This window comes from Phasianus colchicus, chromosome 22 (assembly GCF_987193195.1).
Source record: "Phasianus colchicus chromosome 22, bPhaCol1.hap1.1, whole genome shotgun sequence".
Lineage (NCBI taxonomy): Eukaryota > Metazoa > Chordata > Aves > Galliformes > Phasianidae > Phasianus > Phasianus colchicus.
In genome coordinates, this window is record NC_143457.1 from 5,811,088 (window position 1) to 5,830,950 (window position 19,863).

At 44.5% G+C, this 19,863-nt stretch overlaps 1 protein-coding gene across 4 annotated transcripts in view; it reads left to right on the top strand.

Moving 5' to 3' along the window:
- Positions 1 to 19,863, top strand: part of SKI (SKI proto-oncogene) — a 100,158-nt gene that overhangs the window by 20,558 nt on the left and 59,737 nt on the right. For 2 of the 4 annotated variants that reach the window (XM_031613379.2, XM_031613381.2), the window contains exon 4: positions 8,536 to 8,646. The exons of the other annotated variants lie outside the window; for them this stretch is intronic. In XM_031613379.2, coding sequence (XP_031469239.1) covers positions 8,536 to 8,646 — 111 coding nt within the window. The remainder of the gene's footprint in view (positions 1 to 8,535; positions 8,647 to 19,863) is intronic. 4 annotated transcript variants of the gene reach the window in all.

A 19,863-nucleotide genomic window follows, 5' to 3' on the forward strand; every position in this document is an offset into this window, starting at 1 on the left:
CATCTTGGATAGATTTAAATAATTTAACAAATGCACAGATACTGGCTGTAGTAGCTGTTAAAATCACTTCAGTCAGCAGCCATCCAGGCTGGGCAGTGTTTGACTGAAGGACCCTGTTTAGAGACTCACTGTAGTAGGGTGCGTTAAGAAATTCACCCCATTAATAATTCTTTTTATAAAAACAGGAGAAGCATCTCTAAACCAGTGCTCTGTGTTTCATGCATCTGCTTTTTATGAAATGGCTTTGTTTCACAAAAGTGTGTTAGAAATGCAGAAAAAACATTACACTGCTGACATATAGGATTTCAGTCTTTGCCATATCCTCAGTAGTATCAATGGGGATCTCAGCACTGTAATACAAAGTGCTGCTTCCTTTAAACAAGGAGCCACGCTGCATTTTATGTAATCCTGTCCTGGTCCCACTTCCTGATCTCAGTGTTAGTGGGCCGAGGAAGCAAAAGTTAACAGCAAACATGGAATCTCCTGGCCTGTTTGGTTTCCAAGCAGAAGTAGAGATGTTGTGATTTAGAAACTTCTTTGTACTTGTAAAAATAATGGAATGTATTAGTTCCTTATTTCTTTCTATGCTTTTCCAAGATAGTTTCTGGAGACATTTCATTCAAATTTATTATTAATCTTATTAAGAACCCGTGTTACCACTGTTCTATTTTTAATAGAATATCTTTCCTGTTTGGCCAGGGCAGCCCTTTTGTTGAACCTCCTTTTGGACTGTGTTCCCATGTGCTGTGAAGGCGCTGACACATGACCTCGTTACACATAGAAAATCCTAAATGTCCTGCCCCTTGCCAAACCTATCACAAAGCTACCCATCACCCCCTTTTCAGGATCCCAGATGGTAAATAGCAGCAGGAGGTGAAAGGGGAGCTTTGTCTCCATTCTGAGTCCTGTTTTAAGTATTCTGTGTCTGTCTGTTTCCCTCTGCTTTTCCCACTCTGCCCATAAATTAGCAAGCCAGCTTTTCTGACAAGGGAAGACAAAATGTCCATAAGCTGCAGTAACATCACCTACTCAAGAAAGCGTTTTTGAACATTCTTCGTTTTCCTTCTATCTGGTTGTGATCTCCTCATTTGGGTAGAGCTGCTCTCTGGCCTGACTGCTGGAGTATTTAGGGAAATGCAGCTTTGATGAGGATCAGGCTGCAGTTCATAGCTTCTGTCCCAGCTTCTAAAAGGGGCACATCCTCACAGTGATGTTTAGCTCCACCCTGGGTGGCTGGGCTCTGGTGATTTAAAAAAAAAAATCCTACAAAGATCTGCCTGTCCTATTGTTTTCCTAAAGCCTGAGTCGTAGGGGAGGCAGCAGTCTGTGCTTGCTGGGATGCCCTGGGAGCAGCTGGCTTTATGAGCGTGCAGGGGGTCAGCAGTGAAAGGAGTGGGGACATGGTGAGGGGTATCGCAGCCATTGCCTGCAACTCTGACTGTTTTCAGGAGCTGGGCTTCACTCCTAGAATTCACTGAGCAGGATATTGTCTCCATGCACTCTTTCCATGGGGTTCCCCTCGGTGACAACAATTTCCCCTCGTTTTGTACAGGAAAGCTGGCTTGGGCTTTTGTGCAGGTGGAAGTGCGAGCTATGCTGCTGTCACTTCTGGAATAGTCTTAGCAGCATCTGTTTGTATCGAGGTGATAACATTCAGCTTGGTGTCTATGATATTTTTTGGTGTGGTAGGTGTGAAGGACATACAAATCTTCATCTGTTAATCACCAATCCAAGGCTGTGGTAGTGTTTCCTATGAGAAGAGGAAACTGACTTTTTTTTTTTTTTTTGCTCTACTATTTACCTGCAGTTATACTGTGTAGGTCTGATGGCTTCTGCTAAGAAATGCTGATTTATGCTAGCTGAACATATGCCTTTGTTTGTTGGGGACAGGTTGTTTTGTTTCCATTAATGAAGGCACTGCATTCTCCTTAGCCCCATCTAATTCCAGGAACAACCTGCGATTGCCCGACCTGAGCTCTGACAGCTCTGTATGATGTTCGTCTTTTCTCTGACCTCGGTGCAGCTGGGAAATCAGAGACTGCTGAAATGAAATGCTGAAAGTTTAATTAATTTTATGGATTCCCTGTTTTTTGTGCATCTTTATTTTAAGCTGTTGAATATTAATGTGGAAAGGGGAGTAGGAGTGCAAGGTCTGTTTACTGTCTAGTACTTGAAAGTGGTTTCTTTTTCATTTCCAGTTGTTTCATTTTATGTTAGAAATACAGTTGTATTATTCCCAGGTTCCTGCACAGTCTTAAGATGCCAAGTGAATGTCAGCAGGGAAGCTGATGGGAGGGATTTAAAGCCATAATGCAAGCGTTGTGGCTCTGAAACATGAGTGACTCCACTTTGAACATGAATTAATAAACTTTGATATTTAAGTGTCGAGAAAGATTAAGAAGAGAGGGAAGAGCTCCTATGTCTTTTGGCTCTGTTTTCTGGGTAAGAATGCTCTGTTTTCCACATTGCAAGTTAATTAGTACAGTGTTTTTTTCCTCCTCTGGGATCTCCTGTATTTCTTCTGACCTGTAATTCTCTGTATAGTCATCAAGTAGAATAGATCTGATGGGCTCCGTTCTGACACGTTGTGTTTTGACAGCACATTTTGTTCATACTGAGTCAATACTTTTGAAGCTGGATTGCTTGGTCACTTTAATTTGACATATACCTACTTGCTGCCAAAACTCCTTTTGGCTTCTGCCCTAACACCAGCCTACTGTTCTGTCACCTTCTCTGACTGTCAGTGGTGCTTTTACGGCTACACAATGTGCAACAACTCACCAGGGAATCAATCTGCCTGATGTAGTCATTATATAAAGGAGAGTTACAAAAATTAACTGAACAAATGTGCTGTTGAGCGTACAGAATAACCCAGCCAAGGTGGGTTGGCGGGTTCGTTCACTGGCATTGCGTGTTATTTGAGACTGCCAAAGGTAGGAAAGTTTCAGATAAAATGATGGTTTACATGCTAGTGCTTCATCCTGAAGTACTGACAATCCAGGGAACAGACTTGTGATGGTGAGAGCGAGGATGAGATGGAATCAAGCAGTGCTGCTTCAGGCCCAGCTTCTGTCATTTGTGAAACCTCTGTGTAGTGGCTGTGGCTGCTAAAGATTAGGTCAGTATCTTTTCTTTAACACATTATTAGGCTGTTGCTCTAAACCATGAGCTACTGTGAATGTATTTTTCTTTCTTTCTTTTTTTTTTTTTTTTAAGGCTTTTGGTGGATGAAGCTCTAAAATGAATAGAAATAGTGTCTCCCTCTTCCTTTTGCCTCCTACTCGCCGCTCACACACACTCAGCCCTGGGGTCTTTTCTTTCTGTGTGGTTGGCAGAACAGAGAAAAAGAGAGAGAGAGGGAGACTGTCTGGGCCCCTGGTGCTGTCATGAGAAGAATAGTTGTGCTGTTACCGCTAAATCTAAAGGGACAAGCTGGGGTATGTATGCTGCTGCAGCCAGCGGGCTGAATTAGTGGCATTTAGGCACTGCTAAGAGGCTAATTGAGTCACTGGTACTTGCTGATTAAACCAGCAAATTGAATAACGTATGGATATGTGCATGTTTGTGTTTGGGTCTATGCTCTATGAAAAAATAACATGTTAGGTTTCCTTTAACCCTTTTGCTCAAGCCACTTAGTAGCTTAAGGAACACCAAAGCGGCTACATAAATATGAGGAGGTCAGTCTTATTTTATTCTTTTCTCCCTTCAATATTAGGTGGGAGGGCACTAACACAGTTCCTTTACTGGTTACTGAATTGTTACAGCTGAAAAAGTGCAGTGTTGAGTGAGCCTTTGGTTTAATATGGGGTATTCAGAGTTGAGGTGACGGAAGGGAAAGAACTGAGGCTGTCCTCAAGGGATGTGGGTACAGCAGGTGAAGCCTTTGTTGGATTCTTGGTTGGCATCCATCTCAAACTACTCCACCTTCTTCAGAACTGTGTCAGTAACACAGCTGGTGGTTGCACCACTGCTTCTGGGTATCTCAGCAGCAATGCATAAACAGCTCAGTTGTCGTATATAATGGTGAGGATTATAGCATAGCTGAAGAAAATGTTTATGACTGGGTTGTAAGGGGAATACATAGAGAATCTGCAAAGCTGAGCTAAACTTTAATATACCCTTGCGATGTATTTTGTAATGCATTGTCACTTCTGAAATCTACCCACAGACTCAGGCCCAGCTTTGCTTTTGCTCACAGTGGTTTTTATAATGATTGTGGCTTGTTTAACTTCAGTAGAATTATTCCTAATTTACAGCACTATAACTGAAGAACAGAATTAGATTCTTGTGTTTTTCTTTGAAGTGTGCAGTGCTCTTAGGGAGGCTGTTGTGCTGAGGGCATATTGCTCTCAGTGATTCTTTTTAATTTTGTTTTTAGCTTTTAAGAAGAATGAGACACCTCTCAATCTAAACCAGAAGGACACGTATGAAAAAATAGTAAGACTCATAGAGGCGAATGGTGGGTTCAGAACCTTGTGAGTCATTGCAGGGAGATTGACAGTTTGGGAACATGAACGCGGAGGAGTGAGGATGGGATGCTCAGGGGCTGATGAGATAAGGGAATCTATAGAATGTCAGCAGAGGGGTCAGCAGCAGCGTGCATCTCATTCCAGAGTAAACTCAGGCATTGGGAAATGGCATTCCTTGATGGCAAATACGATCTGACAGTTCTCAGCTAGCTACAGTGTTCTCCTCCTCCTCCTCCTCCTCCACCCTCCCTTCAGCCACATATCAGCGGATGCTTTGGAGATCATGTCTGTTCTTGCCTTCAAAGCAGCAACAAGAAAATATTTAAAGCCACAAGCACACCTTAGAGGTTCCGCAGGGTAAGCCAGGTTAGCAATCAATTTGTGTGCTTGAAAAATTACATCCTTATTCAGGCAACTCAGTTTCCAGGGTGGTCAATCTGTTTTATCTCCTATTCAGAGATTATTGAGCTTTACTCTAATTTTAGCACATAACTGTTGTCTTCCTCCCTCTTCTTTCTTCCTTTCTCCTCTCCCGTGCATGTGAAAGAATTTCTTTCTGTTCTTGGGCAGGCCTGGACTGGATCCGCTCCTGGAATTAACTACACAGGAGTTCATTCATTCCTCCTCTCAAATTACTTGGTGTTTGCTAGGTATAATTTGTTCATGGGTGGTGGGGAAGGAACTGTCCTCCCCTTGTTATTGCCAAGGTGCAAGGACCTAATACTGCTTTAGTGGGCAGGGCAGGAGACAGAGTCAGGAGAGCTGTTTGACAGTCCCAGCTCTTGACACCATTTAGAGGGGTGACCTTGGGCAAGTTGCTTCACTTTTCTGTGAAACAGCAGCAAGGGTTTACCTCCCTGCCCAGCAGGGCTGTTGAGAGGATTTCTGTGGATTGTTTTACATACATACAGGATTATGTTATTATTGCTGAGTGTTGTTCTTTTTTATGAATATGTATGAAAGGCACTGGGACGTTACCTCACCTTAGGCCTCACACTCAACTCATTGCAAGCTTGTGGTTGCTGTGAATTTATGTAATGGAAGAGATGGAAGAGATTAGGAGCATTATCCTCAGAAGCTGTTGATGTTCTCAGAAGAGAAAGTGGTGAACCCCATTTCTCCTCCTTTAAGTAGCTCTCTGTTTTTTTTCTGACTTTGTCTTGTTGCCAGCATTTGGGGCATGGGTTCTGGAAAGGCTCCCATCAAACCAGAAATATTATTTTTCTGTAGGCTCTTTGTGAGATCCTAAAATACAGCTCTTCTTGCAATGGAGAAAGGAGGAAATAATGACAAAATATTGTGCTGTTGTTTTATTTTTGAATCCTGAGTTCGTGGCAAGGGAACCAACCGCACTGTGGAGGTTGCACAAGTGCGGTCTCCAGGGTGTCACCGGTGGTGTCAAGGAAAACTTCCTCTTTTAATCAATCCTGCGGTGCAGCTGGGCTGCTGTGGATGAGCGGGCATAGCTGGGAGGCATCCACTTGGGCAAGGAAAGGCCAGGAGGGTGTGAGCCTTGTCTCACTTCATCTCACTTCATCTTCTACGTGAAGTGGGGAAAGGGCAGCACTGCTGAAGAGGGATCGTTTTCCTTGACAGAAACTGAAATATGTGACCATAAGCCTGCCTTACATGCTCTGCATGCAAACTGCAGGGTTCTGAGGCTGAAAGTGAGCTCAGGGTGACTCAGTATGGTTGTGACCTCAGCTTGCACTGATGCCCCAGTATGCAGTGCTGCTGCTGCTGCCCAGGCAGGGTTGTCCAACCTACTGATGTTCTGAGATGCCACGTAAAGATTGAGTGGGTTTTTTTCTTAACATTTTGTGGGTGTTGCTCCTAATCTCTTCCAGTGTTTCACTCTTTTAAGTCATCTTGTCTGTTTAAAATTAAATAAATGAAAAGGCCTCCATCTGACTGTTAGAGAACTTCATGTTTGAGTTTACAGTAGTTGAAAAATAGACATGTGAGTACAAAGTGCTTTACAGTAAATGTCCCAGCCTTCTAGTTTATAGGTCTTCTCAGGTGACTTGAGTCAATTGTATGATGACAGCTATCAAAGAGCATCTTCTGTCCCAGTTGCCTAATGACAGTTATCAAATAGCATCTTCTGTCCCTGCCTGGAGCCAGCAAGCTTAGATTTTAGTCCATTGAGTTGGCAAGGCAGGTCCAGGTCAGACAGAAACCTGTCAAAAGCTATGCTTTAAATAAATGCCTATGCCTCTTTCTCCTATTCTGCCATCCTTTAGGTTGTGCTTTTGGGCAAGGCGTTAACAGTCATTTCTGAAATCTCACCATATTTCCTGCACTCGCTCTGAGTATAATTAAATAAAAAGCAAGCTTGTGACATAAAGAAGCAAACCAGTGTAGGATGGATTAAGCATGAGAGGCAAAAGTTGCTTTCCAGAATCCAGTAACTTCATTTTGAGGTTCAGGAGAGTTTTGCTGTTTGTGGCTCCATGCATGCTCCTTTACCCCCAGTGCAGCTGTAATCCAGTCGGGTGGGATGGCTGCAGTGGGGTGACCTGTGCTGAACAGCAGCTGTGGCACAGCCGGTGGGGATTGCTCAAGGGAGTGAGACATGGGGTTAGGCTGCTCCTTTGCCTGCCTTGACCCTCACTCTCTTTTTCCTTACTCGTATTGCAAGGATGGATTTGCAACTAATTCATTTGAAAATTGCATCATCAGGAGGGCTCCAGGTTGAGGATTTGTCTAAATCAAAACTTTCTGTGATAATCTAAAAGTTTCACACAAGGCAAATGCTGTGTTTCCTTGTTTTAAACACAAGCACACTGATTAGCACTTCCTCTCTGCATTTGTGGCTGACTTTTCACGTTGTCATATTCGTACTTACAGTGAGATATGCGTGTCACTTAGCACCTGATTCTCCTATGCAAAGGTCTTGTCACACAGCTTTCATCGAATGCATCTTTTTGTGAAGTGGGTGCATCCCAATATGCCCATAGCCATCTCGTGGCACTTCTCTGTGACCTTTTTGCTGGAGTGACAAAGGCAGTTCCGTGCCACCCGAAGCAGCCTGTGCATTCATCGCTCATAACAATACCTGGGGAGATCTTATCTTGGTCTGATGTTGGAATTCTTACATTTGAAAACAAGAGGGGAATTTGAGTGTGGGGAATTACTCTATATTAAATGTGTTTTCTTAATTTGTAAAGCATTTGAATAAACACTGGCATGAATGTGCTGTAAAAGGGTAAGGCTGTGGCAATAAAAAATGCATTTTGCAAATTTCTGCACTGTGAAAGAGCTACTTCTAATGGAATTGAATTGTTTAGTTGAGACAGCTCTTGCTGGAGAAAATTAGAAAGGCTTCATTCCTGTCATAATGAAATTGGGTCATTGTCTTTTTTAACTGGGTCATAGGAGTTTCCAGCATGGGAGGCCTCTTGCCATGTTTGATGAGGGCGAGGTATGGGAGCAGCCTGCACTGTTAACCCTTGCAGCAGGGCTCAGCTCTGCTCCGTGCCCTGGGTGGGGGGAGGAGGGGGGAGCTGCTTCTCCAGGCACCATGCTGTGTGCGAGCCAGGCTGGGACTGTTGTGGTGCACATCCAGAACCTGCTGCAGGCACCAAGGATGGCAGCAGTGGAGCCCTCGAGCCTCCCACATCACCTCTGTGGCTTGGCTTCTGCTGTGGCCAGAGGTCCTCCCATCCTTCACCGAAGGAAAGGAAAAATGCAGATATATAGAACTAACTACAGTGCTGTGGGGTCTTAATTCACTTACCAATTTCAACAAATTGTGCTTGAAAAACATTTTGTTGCTATAGCAGTATGTGAGAGGTGGCTCCCGCCCTCACACCACAGTCTGGGAAGGCTTTCAGAGATACTGAGCTACCCTTCTCGCATTTGGGAAAGAAAGAGTCTTCCCTGTTTGTCTGCGCTATGTGAAAAGCAGCAGTGTCTGAAAACCAAAACAAAAAACCCCACAGCACAACAACTGGCCTCCTTCCATGAGCCGACCCTATTTCCAGCCTGTCCGCCACAGAACCAGGGGCACGGGCTGTTATTGAGAGGCTGCTCTTGTACATAAAGCCTTGTGATTTTTGTTTAGAACCGTGAGTCTCCTAGAGTTCAGCTCCGCCGGAACAAAATGTTCAAGACAATGCTGTGGGATCCAGCTGGAGGTTCAGCGGTACTGCAGCGTCAGCCAGATGGAAATGAGGTGCAGAGGGTTGCAGGGGTGGGTGTGGGGAGTTCCTTCCCTTTAAAGGGAAAGGAAAACAATAGTGATTCTGAAATACATGCGTTCACGTGTATCTATAGTGTTAAATGCTAACCATGGTAGGCATGTTCTCATTCAGCTCAGTGCCAGTAAGATGTCAGTTGTGCTTTGTGTGTGGTTGTTACAGTAAATAGGGCAGAGACTGCTCTCAGTGAAAAGCCCGTGTAACTCCGCTGATTTGGGATGTACACTGACATAACTAGAGCATAATTTGCTCATTGCCTGTGATTTTCAAATGACCCTAGTGAGTTTGTGTGTATGGCTGGACATGCCTTACATTGGCCTGGTTTTCTGGAAGTGCCAAACTCATGCATTTCAAAATTACCAATATTCAGAGATGCAGATAACTTTTTTCAAATTCTTAGGCTTTAGCAGTGATAGCCCACGTTTTGTCCTCTGTTGTCTTTTATTTCTGCTGATGTGAATGAGCATGCTTATGAAGAGCTGGTTACAGAGCAAGGTTTATCAAGTTTTTTGACCTCTTTTTTATGGAATTGCTTTGTTTTGTGGAATGGCTGTAGTGATGTAATGCATCATCAGTTCAAATAAGGTGGTAAGTGAAACAAAGCTTCCAACTCCTATTTCTGCATGTTGATACAGTTGAAATTTTAGATATATTTTGGCAAAGCAAAATTTGATATGAGAAAAGTAATATGACAGAACCTTTGAAGAAAAAAACTGTAACTGTTCCATTTAATCTCTGGCAATTGTAAACTCATACCACTGAGCCTCTGTAGCCCTGTGAGAAATAGGAAGTGTATGTATCATGATTTCTGTAGCTGAGTAGTGGTGCTGTCAGGAGCACTGAAATGAAAATGGGTGGGAAGGAGGGAGGGGGGAAAAAGGTCCATTTGAGAAATGTCACAGAAGTTGTTCATATTGTTTGTGTCTGTTTTTCTATTCGTTTTCCATTTGAACAAGCAAAAGCAGAACTACCTGAATGTACATTCAGAGAGCTAGTTCTGCTTTTGCAGAACTTTTTTCTCCTCCCACTCTTTTATTGGCATATTTTGCTCTTTCCTCTTCAAAAGGAGTGGTCAGCAGGTTCAAGTGAAATCTACTTGAAAAGACTGAAATACTTTTTGGCCGGTTCCTGTAAGCATTCTGGGTTCAGCAGTAAGTTGTACAATGTTTCCAGAAGTGTGATCTCCTGCATTGTGCTTTGGGAGCATCAGATGCTAATTCATAATGCAGTGAGGTGGGCAGTGGTGCAGCAGCACTCTTTTCTCTTAGGAACATCCTTAGGGAAAGAAAACTTCCTGTAAGGAAGGGAGAACCTTTTATTGTAAGGAGAGAAAGCACAGTGGTATTCTGCATAGTGACCTTGTCTGGGAAGGATCTGTAAGGAAAGGAGGTCTCTCTTCTAGAATGTTTGTAGATGGTTCTCCAAGGAAGTGAAGACTTAGAGTATCAGAGTTGGCGGTGGTCATGTGTTGGATGCTGAACTGTTAATTAAATTACAGCATAGATCCTTGACCAAAGCTTTCAAAAGTCTTCAACACTCTTTCATCTGTGCCCTCGTATCTTCTGGGAGCAGCTTGCAATTCAAGTCAGATACTGATGGATGTTCAAGGCTCTCAAGCAGTGTGATGTCAGTAGCAGTGAAAAAAACAGACGGCAATTTACTGGTGGCTGGTCAGGGCTGGGAAAGCCCATGCCCCTCCTTTAAAAGTCCCTCTTTTAGAGCTCTCCTAAACATGAAGTTCCCAGACTCATTCACTACTCATCTAGAGAATGAATGTCTCCTTTCTTCTCCGGTGTGTGTTCCCATGGTCTGTGTGATCATAAGTTGCATTGCTGTGCTCCATTTTCCACAGCTCGTGGCTTCCAGGCTTTTGTGTGGCTTCTTCAGAATTTCACAAGTACATCACAAGATGCTATTTTGGGTGCCTCTAGGATAAAGAGCACTTAGATCTTCAGAATGCCTTTTGCCACGTTCCATTAGGACTGTGAGGTACCCAGAAAGCAAACCAAACTCTCAGCAACTCTTAGTCCAGCACATTCCGTTTTACATAGATGTGATCAGAAGGTGCTGCTTCATCTTTTTGTAGCATTTATCTGGAGCTGATGCTTGTGGTGGCACCTCTCCTTGTAGGGTGGCTGGCTGGCAGTGCTTCTGTTCCAGGAAGGGCCGGGGTGCAGAAGTACCTGCCTGTGAGCAGCTGAACCCAACCTGCTGGCCTCAGCTTCCCGTTCTGTCATACTGCATTCCTGTCAGCTCCCCCTCCCGCACAAAGCTTATGCAACTGTCTCTGAGGCAGAACAGGGGTCACTTCAGGCGGCTGTTTTGATCTGGTGGTGCCTCCTCTCCTCTCTAATGCTGTCTGGAAGGATTTGTTAGATTCTTTTTTCAAAAGAAGAGGCCAGGCACGCAGGCACTTTCACGCACACACATCGTGCTGCCGCGCTGGGATTTAAGGGCAAATGGAAGCCAGGGCTTGACAGGAGGCTGATTAGGAATACAATCCTTTCACAGTGCTTTGCTTTTGCATCTAAAGAGACTTCTGTGTGCTCAGCATTTAGATTTGCTGCCCCAGTGACATCACACGCTGTCAGCACTGCGGCTCCAACAGTACCACCAGCAGTGCTCTGCCTTTCCTTCGCAGCTTGCCCGAGCCTATTGGAATCATTTACATATGTTAAACAGCCATTGTGTGACCCTGTGACAAAGAGTTTTATTTCATCTGTGTCGGAGAGGAGTAAACTGAGATAGGGAACGACCTGGTGGCTTGTCTGTGGCCACGCAAGATGTTATCTGGGGACCTTCAGTAAGAACCCCAGCACCCAGGCTGTGCTGTACTCTGGGGGCACGCTCAGCTCTTCCCCTGGCACACAGCCTGGATCAAGGAGTCCTCGCCTCTTGCCTCGAGTTCTGACCTCTCTATTGTGGCTCCAGACTTGCAAATAAAAGCTGGGTGTCATGACCACCAGCCTCTCATTTGAGGCAGCACACTGCAGCGTGAGTGCCCAGAGGGAATGGTGAGTCGATGAGGACGCTGATCTGCCAGCTTCCAGTGACCTGGTGCAGCCTTAAATCAGCCAAGGGTAGATCTGGGAGCTGGTCTGCAGCTCAGCTCCCTCCTTAGACACTGTCAGAACTTCTTTTTGGTAGCATTGGTCAGTACAGTGCTATTAAGAACAGATATTCTCTCTTCCTGCCTCTCCTATTGCTTTCAGTTTTGGGGTTTTCAGCTTTGGAATACTTCCAGGAGAACATCCAAACAAAGCTTCCCAAAATCACTCTAAATCATCGTCATAGGAAATGTTTCCTGCATGGTGCTGAAGTTATTTAACTACCACTTCACTCATGTTTCCCTGTCAGGCAGTTGTTAGTGCTTTTATGTGTTCTTTGCGTGTCTGGAAACTGAACCAAATGTGATCAAAGCAAGCATACTGGTGATACTGTGACACTGTGGGGTCTTGGCATCTGTGTGGAACGCCCAAGATGAGCCACAGTGAAAGTGATGGTTGTTAGAAAGAGTACGTAGTTTGATGGGATATCATAAGGTGTGACCCCTGCCTGTATGGAGCTGGCAGTTAGCTCTACAGTGGCTGTCTCTGGGGTTAGAAAGAGGATGAGAAACCTAAGAAGGAGATGAGAAAGAGCCCAAACCAGACCTGTGACAAAAAGCTTTTCTCTTCAACTGTATTTCCAATGCTTTTGGGGTGACTCTTTGAAAGGGTTGATAACTGCAGGATGAGGGGAAATGGTTTTAAGTTGAGGGAGGGGAGATTTAGGTTGGACGTCGGGGGAAATTCTTTACAGAGAGAGTGGTGAGGTGCTGGAACAGCTGCCCAGAGAGGTTGTGGATGCCCCATCCCTGGAGGTGTTCAAGGCCAGATCAGATGGGGCCCTGGGCAGCCTGGTCTAGCATTAGGTGGGAAGGTTGGTGGCTCTGCATGTGGCAGGGGGTTGGAGATTCATGATCCTTGAGGTCCCTTCCAACCCTGGCAATTCTGTGATTCTGTGCTGGAGACAGTGTAGCTCTCAACTCACCTTTACATGTCAGTGCTGGCATATTTTATAACTGTATATACATAGTTTAGATTACGTCTTAATTTCTGTGTGCTAAATTTTACAGATTCTTATAAAACTACAATTTTGGTAGAAAATGAAATACATGAACACTTCAGAGATCCACTAAGATAAGAGAACCTGAGAGTGCATACTGTTCACATTATTTAGATTATACATATATTATTAAAAATTGTGAGAAGAAACATGTTTTTAAGAGGTGTTTTCTGTAGTGCACAACTAGATGCAGCTTCTCTCTCAGCTCTGCTTCTTCTCTTCTTCCTCTCAGTTGTTTCCCAGGTGTAGAAATAGATGTTATGCCATTTCACTTTGGCGGTCCCAATTAACAAGCATGTGAAGGAAGCTTTGTGTCTGAGATCTCTTGTCTGTTGGGATGTAGGTTTTTCTCTTAATGGGCCACGAAGTAAGTCATTGCCCTTCCTTAGAAGGCAGTTGGGACTGGTCAGAAGCATATGTAATTTTATGTTGTGTGTGAACAGCATCAGAACTCTACCCTGCAAGCTCTATTATGGTTCCTTGCCATATAGATTGACACATGATGTCTACTGGAGTTCTGACTTGTGGGTTTGTTTTGTTTTGGTTTTTTTTTTTGAGCAGCTGACACTGTTAATGTAAGTCAGGAACACCTAGACCGTAGTTAGGAGTGACTCACCTTAAGACCAGCTTTGTTCCACGTGCTCCTTAGGGTGCTTTGCCCTGACTGACATGAAGCTGTAGCCAGTAAGCTATTAAGCAGATAGCATTTCTCCAGAATTTTGAGAACCAAAAGAATTCTGAAAGCTTCATATGTGACTGGTTAATCTTAAGCAATGTACAGCTCTGCTTTTACTTGAAGCAGTCGTTTCTTTCCCCTCTGTGGCACCTTTGATGTGCTGCCTCTGAGCCTGCCTTCATTTTCCCAGTAAGTGCCTGATTTGTGTACTGCTTTGGTGGTGGTTTGTTTGTTTGTTTTTCTTTTACTCGTTTGAGTGGCCGCATATGGACTTTGGAAATGCTGTACTGTCTTGACAGGTGAGAGAGCAAATGTAGCGTTAGGAATTCCTCCTTCCCCCAGCACTGCAGCAGGCAGCTGGATCAGGAGCTGCTTGAGTCAGTAGCAGAAGATAGACCTTAAAGAACCACTTGGCCTGGTGAGATCTAGGGAAGACTTATTGCTGCCCTTTGTGCACACAAAGAGATGAAGCAGGGTCTTGTTTGGTGACATGGAATCTCTTTATAGAAGTAGAAAACCCAGAAACCAAACCTCAGTGCAGGAGAAGAAACATACAAGTTTGGATGGCTATCAAAACAGCTCTGAGCTGCATTCAAAGCAGAGTTACTTGGAAACATAAATTACAGGGGACAATTAAATAGCACTAGATTGACGGATCATCATGTTCTTTCCCATATACAGTATTTATTTGTGAAATGGAGGCTGTGTTTAGCTCTGGTTCCCCCCTCAAATTTTATTTCAACTTTGTATGGGAAGAGTATTTGGCACTGCATGTTATGAAGGCTTTCAACATGCATGTTCTTTGCAAACTAGAATTTAATGAATGGTGCTTATAGAGAAGATGTCAAAGGAGAAACTGAACCTCTTAGTTTTAGCAAGAATTGAGTGTAAATCAGCGTGTCTTGCTGTTTAGGAAGCCTTAATTTCATATTCCTTTCCTCGAGTTCAGGGGGAACTAATTTGCCTGGGCATTGTTTTTTCTAATTTGGACTGGATTCTGGATGTCCCGTTACTTTGCTGAAGAAAAAAATAGGGATGCACGTGTAAATTCCTGACCTCTTTTTAAGACATTGATCCTTTTGGTCTAGGCACTGCTATGAAAGGTATCCACATTCCACATGCCCCTCTCTCAGAAGGTTTCCCAGCACACTGTTAATTAATAAAAGACACTTGTCTTCCCCTCCCTCCCCCCCCCTTCTGGTGTTAACTTATAAGCAGAATGTTAACATTGCATGTTAAATCAGTAAATAACTTCCTTCATTTTTTATAAGCATTTTCTGGTATCTGACTTTCTGGCACTATTGGAAGAATTCATGTGCTCTTTGTTTAGTGCTGGGATGTCAGTTATACGCATGGAGTAGGAGGGATGTTCCAGCCCTTCTGCTGGCCAGATGCGAGGTGAAAAAAAAACTACAAAATCCTGCATGGAAAAAAAAAAAACCAAGGAAAAAAAAAAGACGTCCTAAGAATTTCCTTTTCTGTTCTATATAGATTTTATAACAAGTAGTAAGAGAGCACAGAATGGTCAGTATCATGAATCCTTTGTCGTAGAAATGAATTAAAAAAAACCTCCGCTGTGGGAACAGAATTAGAAACCTTTCCATGCTCTGGAAGCAGGGAAGGGGGAAATACAAAGATGAAGCTGGATTTCCCATAGAATTCAGGACTAATTTTAAGGCCAGCAGATTTTCCTTTCCAGAACAGTGTCCACCTCCAGATGAAGAGATTAGCAGGATTCCCAAGGGAACCATTGGGAGAGCTGTCTTCATGTTCTCTGGTCGTGGTCATTACTGAATATTGGACTGCACAGATCATTGAACTGATTTATTTTTGGGACTCATTCACGAGTTATTGGCCATTTTAATTCTGTTTTGTAAAATGTACAGAAATATGTTTGAAGCTGTCTTAAGCATACAAACACAGTGTGTCAGTTTTTGGGGAGAGATTTATTGTTGTTGTTATTTGTTAAAGCCTCCAATGTATTCTGTGTTATCTTGAGGATGCCTGCTGCCATCTGGGCTTGTTATTTAGCAGGGTAAGATCAGGGCACAAGGGAAATAGAAGTAGTGAGCATTGCAAGGTCTTCTGGGACAGCGTGTTGGGTAGAGAATTATAGCAGGCCAGGATGAAGGCAGACAAGAAAATTAAGGCTTAACTGATGAGCCTGAACAGAAGTGGATAAGAAATTCTACCTGAATTGAGCGTGGGTGCTCATCTGGCTGTGTAATTGTTGGCTTACTGCTAGCATGGGTGAATCTGCACCGCTGCTTTATGGCTGTGGGCCCTGCTGCCCTGGAGAGCTGGAAGCACTGCAGTCCAGCTGAGCGCATGAGGGCGGAATCCAGGCTGATTAAATATAGATAGAAAAAATAAAGGTGCCTTCTGAGCTTGTGTGAGCGTTTCCTTGTAAAGTTCACAGAAGTTAAAGATGTGTGTAATTGAGAGAAGAGCAGAGTTGTGGCTTTCTCTGGTTTTGAAAGGCTGAATTCTTTTTGTTTTCTTCCTTTCTCCTCCTTCCCTGCTCATTAAAAAGGCGCTATTTGTGGTCATTAGGAGGCACCCAGAGCAATTAGATCTAACTGACCTTCGTGATAGCTATTCAAGACAGAAGCTAAAACAGGATTGTATTGTAAACAACAACAGAAAGGGGGGCACACTAAACTTTATGGCGTGTTGGTATGTTGGGGGGGAAATTAGAGGATTATGTGGTCAGCATCCCTGTAAATCTTGTTTATCACTGATGTGGGGGAGGACACCATATCTGAGGGGAATCCTCGGACAGCGAGGTTGTGAACTTTGTGGTTTTATCGGTTAAAATGGCAGAGGGAAGAATGGAAGGAAAAGGGAATGGACTAACAGAGTAAGGCCAAATTCCTCTGCTTTTGGAGTAAACTGCCGTGGGCTGGTGCGAGAATGAAAAAAACACCTTATGAACTGGTGTGTAGGAATGCCCCTCCTGAGCACCCATCCAGCCCAGTGTGGTGGCTCTGAAATAGTCAGCAGCAGATATTGCTGTGGTGTGCTTGTGAGTTGAGCAAGAAAGAGGACCTGGGGGAAAAGGATCCAGAAAGTTACGGCAGAACAAGATGGCAGCTGATGTGTGGCACCATCCCTGCCTCACTGTGAGCACAGGGCCTGAGGCAGTGGGAGAAGCTGCTCTCCTGGCCGCCTCCTAAAGAGATTGTATACCTTTGGTCCAGTGCGAGTCTTACAAATAGCTAACCTGCTCCTGCTTCTAAAGCTGGGTGTGAATTCCTTGCACAACTGAAACCACAGTGATACAAACGGGATTAGCTTTGAGGTTGGAAGGGCTTAGCGTCCTCCTGCAGTGGGATGGGCAGAGCAGGGCTCGGCCCCTTGGTTTTATGTGGGGTCAGGCAGTCAGCAGGGTGGGAGGAAGGTTCGCAGGCGGTGAGCCCACCATCTGGCAATCATAAAACAAGTCATCAACGTTTTTTGGAGGAGGATGGTGAGGAAACAAGCTGCAGACGATTGTCATGAGCTCGGGGCCCTAACACAGACACCTTTATGGCTGCTCTCTGTTCTGGTTGGGTGTCTGTAGTAGGGGTCAAAAGTTCAGGCTGTTCCCCCTGCATGTTTTTTCCTTCCAAAAGGTCGGATGTGGGCATTATGGGGAGCCGTACCATGATGGGGATCCTGGGCAGTCCTGGCCCTGTTGGTGCCCCATGATACCAGTGTATAAGGTAGACTGCCTAGCGCAGCCTCGGATGGGGAGCAGAGAAATTAAACATAGCTTAACAGTGTGAGATGCTGCTGCGAGATGCAGCGGCCAGGCAGCCTCCCAGACAATGAACTGGCAAGTGCAGGCTGTCCAGTTACCTTTTTTCCTGAACTCAATTAGTAGCTTATAAAAGCTTGTTACGCCACTGTACCAGACCTTGGAGGGAAGCAACCAGATGAAGATTTCAGGGACTGCTGTTGAGAGCAGCATGCGAGCTGGTCTGGGAAGAACAGAAGCATTGCCAATAGAGCACTGCAGGGAGCACTGACAGAAACAGGTGGCATTACAGGCAGGTGATGCAGCAGACCTGGTGGTGCTGTGAGGTATACTGTAGGAAAGGAAAAGCTGGCATAGCTCTGAGGCTGCTCTTCTGCCGACCTGTGCTCTGTATGAGGTTGTAGCTCCTGCTCAGCTGCTCACCAGTGCTGCACCCACCTCGTGTTAAGGCTGGAACTTCCCGTTTGCCAGATGTGGCAGGAATCACAGATCCACTTTGTGCATCAAAAGAATGCTGTGGCCACTGGGGTCTGATTCTTCTTCTCATAATGAAAATGAGGAGTATGAGTAACTGTGAATGTGTGCTGCAGGATCAGTGGGCAGGCAGAATGAGGTGCAGGGTATTGTAACAACAACAAAACCTTAGAAATGTCTGAAACATTTAAATAAATGCTGTTCTGAAGCAGTCAGACCTGGTTAAAGTGAATCATTCTGTGAACTGTTCTAACCCCCCTCACAACACAGAGCCTCCAGATTAACAAATGCGCTGGAATGCAGAATGCACATCTGGTCTTCGTTACTGCGGCCCGGCTGTAATCACATGGAGAAAGCTACCTTGGGTTTTTATGTAGAAATGTTTGTATTATACAAAACCCCGGTTGCCAAGCGATTTTTATTAAAACGGCCGGTTTATGCTCAATGTAGTGTCCTGCTGAGGAGCTCTAAATACCATAAAATCTATGCACAGCGTCACTCCCATTGTTCGAGCTCCGTGGGCTGAGGGTAAGCAGAGTGCTTAGGGGATAGTTTGGCGCTATGTGAGCTTTGTCTGTCTCATACTTTTCTCATTGGAATGTCCAGTTGTTGCTGCCATCTTGAGAGCTTTGCCTGTCACAGGCTGGATTTGGAAGCTGGAACTGTAACCACAATTTTGCCTAAATGCAGCAGATCTGGGTGATGTGGAAATTAAAATACTGCTGCCTAAACTCAGTGCTCATGGGGGGTCTGAACTCTGAAGTCAGTAGTGGGGAATCTTTGAAGGCTGAAGGGTTTCTTAATGATGCATGGAAGATTAGAAATGCATCCTTAAAAATCCCAATTTACAGGACATAATGGTAGAAGTTGCTTAGGAGAATTCTCCGAGGGACTTAAAATCAGTCAGATTTACAATGGGCTTTAAACATGCTTCTCATTAGAATACAGATCTGACCTGACCAGCAGTGCTTTCCAGAATTTGAACCTAAAAAGGGGGGACTTGGGGTCTAATATGTACAGAAGTTTGGCTCTGTGATATAGTTAATGAATATAAGTGAAACTTCTTTCACACAGCGTGCATTCATCTAGACATACTGGAAGGAAGTTTGAAGCAATGACTAGCAAAACTATACTTTTATTAATGTTTGCAAGAATCAAGAGGTGTTTTGGTAGGCGAGGAAAGCTTCCACAGCATTTTTCAGTAATTAATACTGCCTTGAGTTAAGGATGTTATTTTGTGTTTCCAATTAAAAGCTAGATTCTTCTATACAGTAAAGCCTAACAACTGGTACCAAAGGTCACAAGACAGGAAGGGGAAGAAGGAGGGCTGGTTTCGTAGCATTGTGTCACTCACAACTGTCTGCCGGAAAACCACAGAAACCTACCTTCATCCACACAGACGGCCAGTCACAACATTCTTGGGTGGCCAAGTGGGTTTTTCCTGTCCAGCAGTTCTGCTTGTCCTCATGCAAAGCACTCTCTTTACTCACCCTGTATTAACAGTGGGGGAACTAGGAGCTGTTACCAAATGTGTGCAAGTTTACGTCCTGCTCTGGCATACACTGTCATGATTTGGCTTGTTTTAAAGCACTGTCACACACAGAAGCAAGGACTTTGATAACAAGAAGGGCTACAGGTAGTCCATCTGCTTCCAGTGCCGTTTCCTTCGTTTCACAATAGAGACGCTGTTGCCTGCAGATGAAGGAAAACTGACGCAGTTCCTGTCCATCTTAGCCAGAAGAAACCACATGTTCTTTGCAGTTCAAAGTGGCAATCCGTGATGGCTTTCCTTGTGTTAATATTTCCTTCAGTGTTAGCACATAAAAGCGTGCCCACCCTGGGAATGAGTTTGGTCTTCAGGTGCTGTGCCTGTGGACACCAGGGTGTATGGTTGGTGAGTGGTGCACGGCCTGCACAGTGTTACTGCTTACTTAGAAGCACGTGTGACTTGCATGCTGACCATGTGGCAAAAGTATCTCTAATTGAAGAGCACTGGAATATGGCATGTGAAGTGTCTGGAGGGCAGCACTTGAGTACTGCAGGCGCATCTTCAGAGAAATGACCTTGCACTCCCTGCTGTTACTCAGTTATGCCGTAGGGGAAAATACCTCCCTGATCGTCTGTGGCATCCCAGTACGTCACAGCCCTGCTCTGAGCATGGCAACGTGCTTTGATTCAGATAGCATTGCAAAACTG